The sequence below is a fragment of the Halyomorpha halys genome, unplaced genomic scaffold (genome assembly GCF_000696795.3).
Source record: "Halyomorpha halys isolate HHAL.00 unplaced genomic scaffold, Hhal_1.1 Scaffold400.1, whole genome shotgun sequence".
NCBI classification, from domain to species: Eukaryota; Metazoa; Arthropoda; class Insecta; order Hemiptera; family Pentatomidae; genus Halyomorpha; species Halyomorpha halys.
This window is the reverse complement of record NW_027106113.1, coordinates 130,626-143,999: the sequence shown is the minus strand read 5'-3', so window position 1 is coordinate 143,999 and position 13,374 is coordinate 130,626. Positions and strand designations below refer to the sequence as shown.

Sequence of the window (13,374 nt, the reverse complement as noted above, 5' to 3'; positions counted from 1 at the left end):
CACTGTACAAGAGCCCAAAAGGAGAAAAAATCGGTTACTTCACCCCAATTTTGGATTATTTTAATGAAAACTATGTATAGTTACTAGTAAAATTTATGAGTCTGCCAACCATAGTTGGAGGCTGTTTCAAAAGTTAAAAAAATATAAAATGTTCATTTGGAGCTTCATATCTTTTGATATACACTAAATTCTAATCCAACATCATTTAAGGTTGCTAAAATATGAGCCCTGAAAGAGCTGTTTATGTTTAATAATTCCCGAGAGATATTTTTTTAAAAAGCAACATTTTACAACGAAATAATAAAATAATCAGTAGCTAGTGAATTTATATGGAGAAAGCTCATTAAATGTACAATACAGAAGTTAATTATGTTTATCTTCACAGGAGTAATGGTTTTCATGATATTTGCCAAAATAAATTAACAAAATGTTGGTTCTTGTGAAATTGTTTTTCCCCCCTTTTGGGCTCTTGGACTGTACAAAGGAATTATTTTACTACCCACAAGTAAAAAGTTGTCAAACAAAATATATATTCCCTTTTAGGTAGATTTCGAAAAATCTGAAAATTGTTTTGAAAATTAACAGATATATTCCTGTTGTATAGAGGAAGCTTAATCGTATTATTAAGTAAGTGACTATGAAATATTGGAGAGAAGATCAGAGACGACGCTCTGGTTCCTTCTCTCTTTAGGTGCCGGCGCATATAGTGCCACACGTTGTATCATATTTTTCGCACTAAATCATATTACTTACTTGCATAGTATTGAATATGTAATTAAAATTATTAACTGTTAATAATATGAACTAATTCACAAACAAGACAAATTTACTTTATCAATCTTAAGAGCAGTCAATATCGTGGTGGTTCATTCCTTTTGAAGTTAATGCCCTTATTTGTTCAGGTTTTTCCATATTCAAAATTCTGCTCCGTAAATCCTCGTTTTCAGTTAGAATAATACAGTTTTTGCAGTACAATGGGAAAACAGTAAAACGATCAATGACATGACATCGAACAAGAGTTTTTTATATTGTGTTACTTTTCTGTTCATCTAGCAAAGTCAAAGATTAAATAGTCCTTAAAAGAAAGCATTTTCTAATAAAAATGCCATACAATTAAAATTAGGACTACTTCACAGATGTGCTTTCGGTGAAAGTATTACAAATTTACAGTGTTTATTTATGTAAAATAAAATACCTTATGGCTTTATAACTAATTGATATAAAATACTTAATATTGCTGGTAATGATATCAAAATTTTCTGTTTCTTCTTTCACGAACACCAACTTAAACAAGAAAGAGTTCCTAAAATTTAAGAATCTTTAATTTAGAAGAAGAATGGCCGAAAATTGTTATTAATCCATGTAATTATTATTATTTCAAATAAATATAATCGTTTCACTTTCGTGAGACTGATTATTATTGTTTAAATTACTTAAATTAATTTTATCCAATTTAAGTATCAAAACAATCAATATTGCTTCATAAATCCAACGTTTCGGCCAATTCGGCTATCCTCAAGGACAATATTAATTACAAATTTACAACCACATCAATTTTAAAAACTTTAAGCAGGCTATTCTGCCCAGGTCAATAATTTCAGTCAATATTTGATCACAGCATAAATTTTTTGTGATAGAGAATAATAGTGTGAATTGACTGTGATTAAAGGTTTTCATGTTAATGTGAAGAATTGACAAAATAGGGTAATTTTAACTGAAATTATTGACCTGGGAAGTATAGCCTGCATAAAGTTTCTTAAAATTGATATGGTTGTAAAATTCGTAATTAAGATTGTCCTTGAGAATGGCCGAATTGGCCGAAACGTTGGACTTAGAAATATAGATTGTTTTGAGACGTAAATTGAATAAAATAATTTTATTAAAAAAAAACTTTATGTAAACGAAATTAAAGCATATTAAATCTAAAAGTCTTTCTAGAAGTGGGATATTTTTGGTAATTGGTCCTTCAATAAATCCCCTTACAACACATGTGGTTCAACCATACTCATACAACATTTTATTTATTTTACGATAGTACAATAGGAACTTGATTACTAGTAAATATTGATTTTAACTTCTTCCCAATCTACAAAACTTGACCCATCTTAAGAAAGAACAACACGAAACTCAAATTTCCTAAAAAAATCTTTTTTTTTGTGAAATACTGTCCATACAAACTTTTTTTATGTATGAGGTGTAGGATTACTACCACTATGGTCCACCGATCCTAATAAACACTGTATATAAAGGCTTCGAGGAACTGGCCATTATTTATTTATTTATATTATTATTGCAGGATATGAACAAGTTAGGAAGCAGCTCGATCCACTAGAAAAAATTACTGAAGAGTATCTTACCTTGCTGAGCGACTACTCCATCTTTGTCGCAACTACAAGCCTGTTCCCTGCTGCCGTCCCACGGACACTGGCGAGTGCACTTCACTTCATCATTGCAATCTGCGACAAAAAAAAAAAAAAAGTAATAAGCAAAGAAATTAATTAAAATAGCTTAGGTTTTTAATAGTTTTTAATTAATAGTTTATAGGTTTTTACATGAGTTAAATATTAATTAAATATGCAGGATTTTTAGGATATAAGGCATCCTGCAGTGGATCCTTTTTAGGGAAAATAGATTAAAATTTGTATAACTTAACTGCGACGGCGACTACAGAACTAGCAGCTTCTCGAAAATTGGTATTACCACTTTTAGCATGGATAATTGTTCCCAAATGCCAACGATTTACAGTAACGAATTATGTTTAACATTTTATTTGGTCTACATCTTCAGCTTACGGGGGGACTGCGATCTACCACTAATACTTTGCTGTCATCCTACAGACATCATCTACACAGCCTTCCTCATCAACGTAAGGTCAGATAGACATTATTATTAATTTTCATCCAGCTGACGTTATTAATTTACTCAATATATTTTATTTTGTGTTAAAGAAGACCTCTCCATTCTTTTGTATTGTTTATATTGATTAATTTCTTATATTTCCTGTATTATTTTGTTTGTTATAAAACTCTATCATTTCATTTTAGTTTACTAACACAATTAACCAATAACTCTAATTTATACTATTAATTATTGTATAAATGTATACATTTTTCTTTTTGTGGAATAATTTAATAAAATTATACAATTTTATTTTCCTATAATTTTTGAATTTTTTAATTAACGATAACCCAAAACAAACAGAAACTGGCATTTACAGCGTTTCGGAAATTCCTTTAGACGTTGGATTCCGTTCGCAACAAATTCAAACAAAAACGGTTTGGATTTGTAATACCTAATATAGATGAGAAGACAGATCACATGAAGCTTTTGAAGCTGGAGTAAGCAATAGGCTAAGAGGAAAAGAATGGGTAAACTTTCGTCCATGCTGGCAAAATTCCTCTTGAATAAACAGTAAGGATAATATAAGTTGCTGAGAGTTCACTGCGGAATAGAACATATGCTCTTCGGATATACAAGATATTCCTTGTACAAGAATAGTATTTATTATAATAGTAATAAGTATAATAATTATAATTAGTATTGTAAAGTATTTATTTATACATTATATACAGTGTAAACAATAAGAAAATTAATAAAATAAATTTTAATGACAATAATATACAAACAAATAATGAAATAATATAACAATATAATTTATACACCAATTAAAAAAAAATAGTTTTCTACTAGATGAGTTTCATTTGTAATTAGATCTTGTGAATGAAAAGTTACCTTCCTTCTTTTAATTTTTTATTTTAATAAAACCAATAACAACGTTTCGGCATTGTCATCCCATCATCAAAAAATTCTCAAATTCATTCTAAGCATGCATCAATTAATAAATATATCACTATTTCTTTTTAAATTTAAAAACGATTACCTGATAATTATATCTTTTCAAATTACATTTTTGTTCTTATAATGTTAACAATAACATATTTTGGCAGTAGTATAAAGATTAATAATTAAAAATACCAACATAATAATAAATACGGAGATCTGAAATTACTTCCTGAACCTAGGTTATCTTTACCATTGATAATAAATAGATAATATAAACAAAGTCAATACTTTCCTAATTCAGGATATATTCAAATATTTTTTAAAACATAATACAACACCATACGTACACATTACATAGATATAGTAAATCATTTTGTAATTTTATGTTGTACAATAGTATTGATTATTAGAATAAATTTAATACATTGTAATATGTATTAAAAAAATATATTATTACTAGATTAGTAATCTTTTGTAGAACAGAGCTAGGAGAGTATTGACCTAGTATATAATATATTTGTTATCAATAGTAAAGATAAATAGAAGAGCCTGGTTTCAGGAAGGTATTTTAGATCTCCTTATTTATAATTATGTTGGTATTTTTAATTATTAATATTTATATTATTGACAAAAATATGTTTTTGTTAACATTGTATGACTAATAAGTAGAACATAGAATTTAATTTTAAAAGATATAATTATCAGGTAATTGTTTTTTTTTAATTTAGAAAAGAAATCGTGGCATATTTATTAATTTATGAATGCATTGGATGAATTTGAGAATTTTCTGTAAATATCTGATGTGGGGGTGACAGCCCAAAAACGTCGTTATTGATATTAATGAAAAAAAATAAAAAAATAAAAATCAGGAAGAGTGCTTTTCATTCACAAGATTAACTAATTAATAGTTTTAGTAAAAATTAAAAAAAAAAAAAAGAACACTTACTCAATTCTTATTGAATTAGTTATTATTATCATTTAAGGTTTGAATTCCTTTTATCCATTTAACTGATTGGAATTCATCTGCGTTGTTGCAGTCATGTTGGTATGTTATATAAAACAGATACAAGAATGCCAGCGGCTGGTTTAGATGCCGAAAGAACTTTTTCAATATCAAGGCGACTTCCATCCCAATGACTTAAGAATCAGATTCCTAAGTCAATGTTATCTTGTGAAATTGAACAAGAAAATTACGATACTCAATAAGTATTTAAAAGAATGAGCCAATCAAAATCGTAATTTGACTACTATAAATATACAATAATGATACCAAACACCCAAATAAATACATTTTTCATGTAAAGGAGTCTTTACCGAGTAACTGCTTAGTTAATTTGATAAAATGCCTCACAAAAAAATTATGATCTTAAAACATTGAAGAATGTAAACGCAGATAATTATAAGAAGTGATCTAGAGATCATCTTTTGTCGCTTAAATCTTTAAAATTTAAAAACATATGATTTTAAAAATGAAAAAATAATAAACAATGAACTTTGATGTATAGCTATATTATTTTTCTGAAATAGAGAATTCTTTTGAGATGTTTTTAGGATTTAGTATTGATTTTTATTTTTCGAAAATAAATAAAGTGATTATTTATTGTAAAAATGTTTTTGTTTCGAACTACTGCTTTCCAGTTTGCTGCTTACAGCTCATTTACATGTTTGCCGATTCTGTCTCTCCATCTGGTTCAGTTGGTCTCTTGCCAACTATACTGACATTCATTATTGGAAGAGGCGTCCTGATGGGTTGCTTCGAGCAACATGTCATGCCCATCTCGATCTTATAGCCTTCATATGAGATATTGACTAACCAGCTCTTTGTTAGTTCTTCTCCTCCCTGTGCTAAGGCTCTGGTCCCAAATCGCTACTATAATTCTACGAAGGACTTTCCATTTTGCTTTCTAGGGTACCTGTTAGCACCCAGTTCTCGCAACCGTGATGGTTTTACCATGCAGGGTATTGTACAACCTATGTATATAATAAAGTGAAATATAGGAGAGGAAATTTGTTGAAGCAAATTGCAATTATATATTTTAAAATTATATATTGCACCGTAGCATTGAGTCAACCCGGAGGGTTCGAGAGCCCTCCAGGGTCAACCCTGCCTATATAATTATATTATTATTTTTTAACTCGTTAAGCTGATCAGAAATTGGATATTGCTGCTTCATTTGGTCCAAATATCAAAAAGCATCTGGTGCATTACGCCCATCACACAACTTAAACAAACCACCCTACTTCAGGAAAAATTAATTTATATTCTTCTCCATTATTACTTCCATAATAAACTCCCTAACCACCTAAACCCACTCGTTTCTAACCTTTCTTCCTCTTCCATTCCTGGCAATCCTCTGAGGCGCCTGAAAAGAAGATGGCCTCGTGACCTTATATTGTAAACTGTTTTTAGAGTTCTACTACTGGGTAGTTTCTATACATCCTGTATCATATCATTATGTCATTATGATCAAATTTACTGGTTGTATTTGTTTATACAGTTGTAAATATCAATAAATAAAATAAAAAAATAAAAATATTCTTCTCCGATTTATTTTTAAGATGGCATTCATTTTATAAAAAAACTTTAGCTTTCGAACGTTATATTCTATATTATTACTATTGTTTCAGAAATGTTGTTTTTTAACCAAAAATATTTTTCCTTTCTTCATCTTTAGTTACTTTTTAAATGCTTTCATAGTTTCTACCAATTCATTTTTTAGTATCCTTAACAATGTCTCTAATTGTCATACAATCTCTGGTAAATTATTTGGAGAAAGCTATTTTGAAAATCTACTTCAATAAATATAACAGACTACTACATAAAAAATATACAGACTACTTCAATAAATATAAGACCGAACTGATATAAAGGAAAATCTAAATTTAAATTTATTTAATGAGTTTAATTAAAAACGGTTTAGGCGTTTTTAATTAAAACAATTTAATTATTGTGTAAAAGTGTAATCGATTATATGAAATAGCACATCCGGTCAGGAAATATTATTGAAAACCTTTTTGACACATAAAATTAATAAAATATATAACAAAGCGGTTTGCATAAAAATTTATAATAACATGTAAAAATTATCTTTCAATTAAAGTAAATTTATTAAAGTAATAACATGATTAATTACTCAATTATTGATTAACATTAAAAAAATCAAAATCCGTACCGTTTCAACCCATGATGGGTTAAGGGAGCAGTACTTTGTAAGAAAGTATTGTTACTGGACCAACAGTTGTGCAAGGAGGTGATTTGGTCAGAATCACGCTCGACCGCCAGATTTTTAACTAATTAAGGATACCCAATTTATGAGCCTGGGTAGACCCCAGGAGGGCTCCAGAACCCACAAGGTTTACTCACGGCTACAGTGTAACAGAAAACAATTTTCAACCCAACCGGATTCGAACGCGGGTCCTTAGAGTTAGTTGCATCGTACCTTACCACAGTGCTCCCCAAAAATTATCGATTATTTTTTCTAATTTATTAAATAATGAGATGTTTGTTAGAGACTCGTTATAACGATGTTTATTCGGAATTCAAATGATTTTTTTCTCTCAATTCATATTTCAAGTAATAAACTATATTTATATCATATATTAAGCAGTTATGAATTTTTTTCATGCACAAAAAAGTTAAAATAACTTTTTAGTTATTGACAATAACAAATACCCAAACCAAACTAACCAGGAAAACAATGCAAGGAATATGAATCCATTTTACAATAAAATCGTGACAAATCATAGTAAAACAAAAAAGTGATGAAATTAATGGCCACTACTGTGTTTTATTTAATTGCATTTTTTTTTTTTGGAACTGTGGAAGTTTATTATCAAATACTCGTTGCCCGTAACAACTAAATTGTTATCTCTCGCAGCTAGACTATAGCGCTAGGAGAATAGTGCTCGAGTGAAATTCACTGCCTGCAGTCCCTAGTTTATTCCAATAAAAAAACTGGCAACAGCAACAATTCTTATATGAAGAATGTGCTTTTAGCTGACCTGTACTTGCCTTTTGCTGTATTGTTCTTGAAAGAGTCATATTCATACACTACACAAACTTTTTTTTTAAAACTAAATACATAACAAAAAGAGAAATTCGTTTATTTATAAAATAGATACAAATAATGGATATACTTAAATAATTAAAAATACTTAGACAGTGGAAAAAAAATATCCGTGTGAAATTTTATATAAAACACATAACTAGCAAAATATATAAAAATAAATAAGTTATATGCTTTGAAAAATCAACAAGTTAGTAATAAAAAAAACATACTTATGTAAAAAAACAAAACAATAATATCCAACTTGCAACAACATATGTTATTCTATTGATCCCTTACTTGTTAACCAACTGAGCCCTTTCCAGTGTTGCCTGTCGTACATAGCTTCTAAGAGTTCTCCAATTAGAGTTTGATAAACTGAATGATTGTTCAGGAGAGCAATTTATTTATTTTTTAGTGGAATGGATTTAATATATGAAACATACTTAATTATTCAACTATTGTTCTATATATTTAAAATATTATCGAGTCATAAACACGATTATTTCTGAAACCTTTACATTTGATAAAATTGCTCTTTAGAAAGGACAAATATGCGGTAATATACTTAATAATGTGTAACACATAATGATGTTGGACCTACAGAAATCGAGTGGCATTTGAGCACTGGTTGGATATTTGTATAATAAATGTAATTGGACGACGATGTCTAAAATAATATGTTTTTGGTTATTCATATTGACCATCCATTATTATATTGTTTTCTCTCTCCACTTCCAAGTAATGAATTAAAAGAAATATAATAGAGCTTAATTTAGATATTGAACTTTTCGAGTATACTATGCTCCGCTCTCCATCATCTAAAATTTACAATAAATATTAGATATTACTATGAATATAATTGTTGAATATTATAGTTCTTCAAAAATAACTCATTTTAATTTTAAAAATAAAATGAATCGTTCCAAAATAGTGAGTGGAAACATTTTTTTTTTTTTATTTTTTAACATTATCCAGGAGTAACGTGAAACCAACATAATATACTAGTAACATAAGAACTTAACTGAAGATTTGGACCAATTATATAGAACTTAATAAAACATCTCAGCTTTCAACTGAAAACTAACTGCATATATGCAACACGATAATAAGCCTGGCAATACTATAAATGTATGAACTAGATCTTTGGGGGACAGTTATAAATAACATCAAACATGTTCCATCCTTTCAGTCCAAAGTCAATCGAACAATAATCAATGCCCCATACTAAGTAACCAACAATACCCTGCATCATGATCTTAATATTCCGTTTGCTTTAGAGCTTATTACATCCAAATAGTCCACATTAATGAGAAATCCACTCATGATATTAATTCATTAGTTTAATTACTGACCAGTAAATGTTACATAACCTTCCTTTCAATCTTTCCTGAAGTTTGAAACAGTGTCCCGGAAACCTATTATAAATAGTTATTTTAAAGTTCTGGCAATGGCTAGATTCTTCACTCAAGTCCTGAGCGTCCACGGCTGGTGGCTCTTAAAACAAGTGACGCGGTTGAGAGGTGAGCGGAAATCTTCTGTAGTCTTCCTCTTTTCTTGTCTGGAGCACTTTCCTTTACAAGAGGGTGGCCAAGATCGGCTGGGAGTTCCGCAGGCTGAATATAAATATGCACGTGTTTAAGATGTTATTTTACATTATTTTTAATTTTGTTTCATGGTTTTTTTTGTTCTTTTTTTCTACTTATTATTTTTTATCATCTAATTTACATTTGCGTAAGTACGGTACAAACGTGCTCTCTTATTTTTATTATCAATGTCTTAAAATATATGATAGAATGTAGGAAAATACATTAAAAAATACAAAATAAGCTATGTTACTAAAGAAATAAAGAACGAAAAACTAAAAAACTGTCACAGTTTCTGGTAATCCTACCGAATAGGTAAACCCTATAAGTTGTGTCCCGATCCTCCTGAAACTAATCTGGTTTTGGATATCTGATAATTGCTTTCATGTTTCAGGAACAATAATGATCCTAATTATGTACAATTATAATAAACCGAATTCTCCATAACCTAACGCTTCTGTAATAAATTTAAATTGTTCTTTCCGGTATTTGAAGATAAGCTACTGGATTACAGCTTGTGCACTGATTGTATCGGGTGATGACATTGTCTTACCCCTTCAGGACAATACCGCTCTTAAGGAGGACTCCCTCCTATCTTCCAGTTAATGACCCCTTCATCACGCACGGATTCAATAATGAAGGAGTGGGAGCTTCGCAATTAGTGTAGACTTCTGTGGCATCAATAATTAATTGTATAATTTAGATGTCAGCCTCATTGCGATTCACGACCGTTTTGCAAATGTCTCATCGAGTTTGCGTTTATAATTTAGAACCGTTATCCTCTGCGTTAAATCTTCTTTTGGCCTTTAAATATTCATTCATCTTTATGAATTCACCGATAATCCTGATTTCGTTAAAACAACGAAAATATCGTGACAAAAAGCAGGAAAATCGGAAAAACCGAGAACATATGGTGAACTTTCAAAGATGAAGAATATATAGTCAACCTTATAACTACCATGATCGTTTAAAGAACACACAAAAAAAAAAAAATAGAAATAATACTTAAATAATTTATTAATAAAGAAGACTCATACTATAATGATAGACCATTACTGGTCAAAAACAACTAATATTTTGACGCGTAACTTTTTTTAAAATTGTTATGGATGTAGGACATAGAACATCATCCATAGATAATTAAAAAAGAAAAAAAATGAAATAGAAACCTCATATCGAAATAACCCGATCCGTCTCAAGGAAATAAAGGAACTAAAATTATCTGACAAAGATGGTCCGAGTGGTCAAGAAAGGTACAAAATAGCAGAAAAACTATTTATTATTTGTATTCAATTGCCTTTCTAGATTCAGGCCTTATTAAGCCGTGCAAAGAGGGGTGAAACACTGGATACAATTATTTTTTATTATTTTTGATCGCACCAGGATCATCTTCAATTTGTTAATTATACATCGTTAATTAACGATCTTTCATCAACTTATTATATTAAAAAAACTAGCTTAGATCAGTTATACTTAATATATCATTTGCATAAGGAACATTTATAATTTCACTAATATTTTATGTAATTCCGATAAAATATTATATTTATTACTCACAAAAGTAAATGTATTATAAGATAATTGACTAATTAGCCGCTAATTGTTAAATGTGCTATGAAACTGGGTAGAGACATATCCAATCGCCAGGGCCTATAAGTTACTGAAGATTTAATGCTTCCTTTACTGGATAAAGCTTTCAGATTAAGGGTTCTCTGAAATTAATTAAACTTCCCTTAGAAGAAATTTACTCGATTTTTTGTATTTTTTTTCTAGCAATAATATTTACTGGGATCCCCAATATTTATAAAATATATAACGGTTTAAAAATTTATAAATACATTAAAATAATTTACAAACTATTATAACAATAAGTGATTCGCTTTTTTATTCATATTTCGTTAATAAAAAAAGATTAACTTTTCTATTTTTTTTTTGTTGCATTATAAAATATTTTTTATATTAAAAAATATGCAAATAGGGAGAAAATATGAAAGCATAATAATTAGTGTCATTTTAATTCTGAGAGTACTTAGGTTACAGAAAATATTCAAAACAAATTAAATTTTCCAATGCTGTTTCAAAAATTTTTATAACAATTGGAGTAGTATCGTTTATTTCTAAAGAAAAATATTAATTAACTTTAATTTACCGTGGAGTGGAGCTGTCCTCTCACAGTAGTGTCCTCTAAACCCTTGTCTACAGTCGCACGCTGTATCGTGGGCTCCAATATGTCTGCAACAAACAAAAAAAAATATCCTTAAACCTGAAAATGTTTAGGAAAACATAGAAGATAAGTTCAGGATATAACATTTTAATTAATTTATTTTTTTAATATTTACATATTAAACATCATTATCACATATCTAGTATAAGTATAATGAGTAATTTGGTTATCATATATACTAAGAATATAATACGTCTTCACATACGCTGGAGTCAGAGTTTAGCATTATTCGAATAGATTATTATTCAGATGATGGATGGTGAATCATCATCATCATACGTTATCTGAATGATCGATTAAACTGAGAACGGATCATTCATTATTCTAATATACACAAAGTTATTTGTTATTCTATTATTCCTAATTCTTTGTTGATTATCTATCAGTCTCCAAAATACTTGACTAGATAAAAATTAGCAGATAGTTATATATGAAATTTATTTAAGATGAATGTAAATTTGCTAAAATTTAAGGGCAAAATTATTTCACGAATTCCAATCAACGAAAAAAATTCTCAACGTTTTGGCTATTATGCTATATGCTATGCTAGGAACAAAAATTGTTTAGCTACAAATTGCAGCACATACTGATAGACTCCATCTTACAAGATATAGGAGCTTACAAAAAGGAATCAGTGAATACCTTTGTAATATTCAATAAATTCATCATTTCTTATTGAACTTGTCCATACTAATCAAACACAAATAAATGTTTTCGTCTCAGTCCTCATAAATCGTCAAATTGTTTTACTATATTCTATGCATTTTTGATATGCCGGAAATAATTTCTAAAAATATATTTCAAAATATAGAACACTAGTTTTTATAGTTTAAAATAGATGTTTTAAGAAAAAAAATTGTATCGCCAAAAGTCGTTGGCCAAAAGTAAAATTATTCCTTATTTTTTAATAACAGGTTATGTAGTTTTCTTCCTTATTCGAGAAGTCAAATATCATTCGAAATCCTTTATCGATTATCCAAGATATTTTTTTTCCAAATATCCTTCATACTTAGACTTATTTTTATAAGCCCTATAACTCTCCTTCAGATTCAGACTTATAATGCTTTACCATTATAGGCAGTATATCATACAAACAGACTCACTGGTTTCTGGCCTCGCTACTTGTAGTACCGGAGTCAGATGCATAAAATCCATTTTATATACAAATAATTAAAAAAATTAGCTTCTATCTCAGTTAACAATGGAATGCACTTCTGGAGGTTCTAAAACTCTTACTAACTAGGCAATAATTAAATAAGGTTACAAATTACAATTTTTTTTATTTGTATTTCTTTCGGATTTTCGCCTATAAGTCCTTAATTGTAGATTGTAGCTAATATATATAAATTATTTGGTTATATTATAATGCATCGAATGAACAACATAAAGTGAAACACTTCTTCAGGTTGTTCATTTACTTCAACAAACGAGATTAGAATATTGGAATAAAGGAAAAACTAGAGGTTAAGGTGTTTGTTTGTTTATAACCTTACCACTTGACCGAATTATTACGCTGAGTAACCCATTTAACACATAATTTTAAGTTCTATAATTTATTTTATCGCAGTTTTATTCACTATGATGTACCGTTTAGGACTTATAGGTGAAAAACCGAAAGAAATATATAAAATTTATAATTCGTTCCATGATCAAAAATTATTTTGATTATGTCATTAATTAAATGACTTACTAACCGTTTTAGGACCGGCAGAAATACCTTTCCATATTAAGTTTG

The 13,374-nt window shown here is 28.9% G+C and overlaps 1 protein-coding gene across 1 annotated transcript in view; it reads right to left on the bottom strand.

The window, feature by feature from the left end:
• LOC106682274 (uncharacterized) overlaps positions 1-13,374 on the bottom strand; it is a 367,154-nt gene that overhangs the window by 287,392 nt on the left and 66,388 nt on the right. The window contains exons 2-3 of the mRNA XM_067053653.1: positions 11,565-11,647; positions 2,358-2,456 (exon numbers count right to left, since the gene is read on the bottom strand). Coding sequence (XP_066909754.1) covers positions 2,358-2,456; positions 11,565-11,647 — 182 coding nt within the window. The remainder of the gene's footprint in view (positions 1-2,357; positions 2,457-11,564; positions 11,648-13,374) is intronic.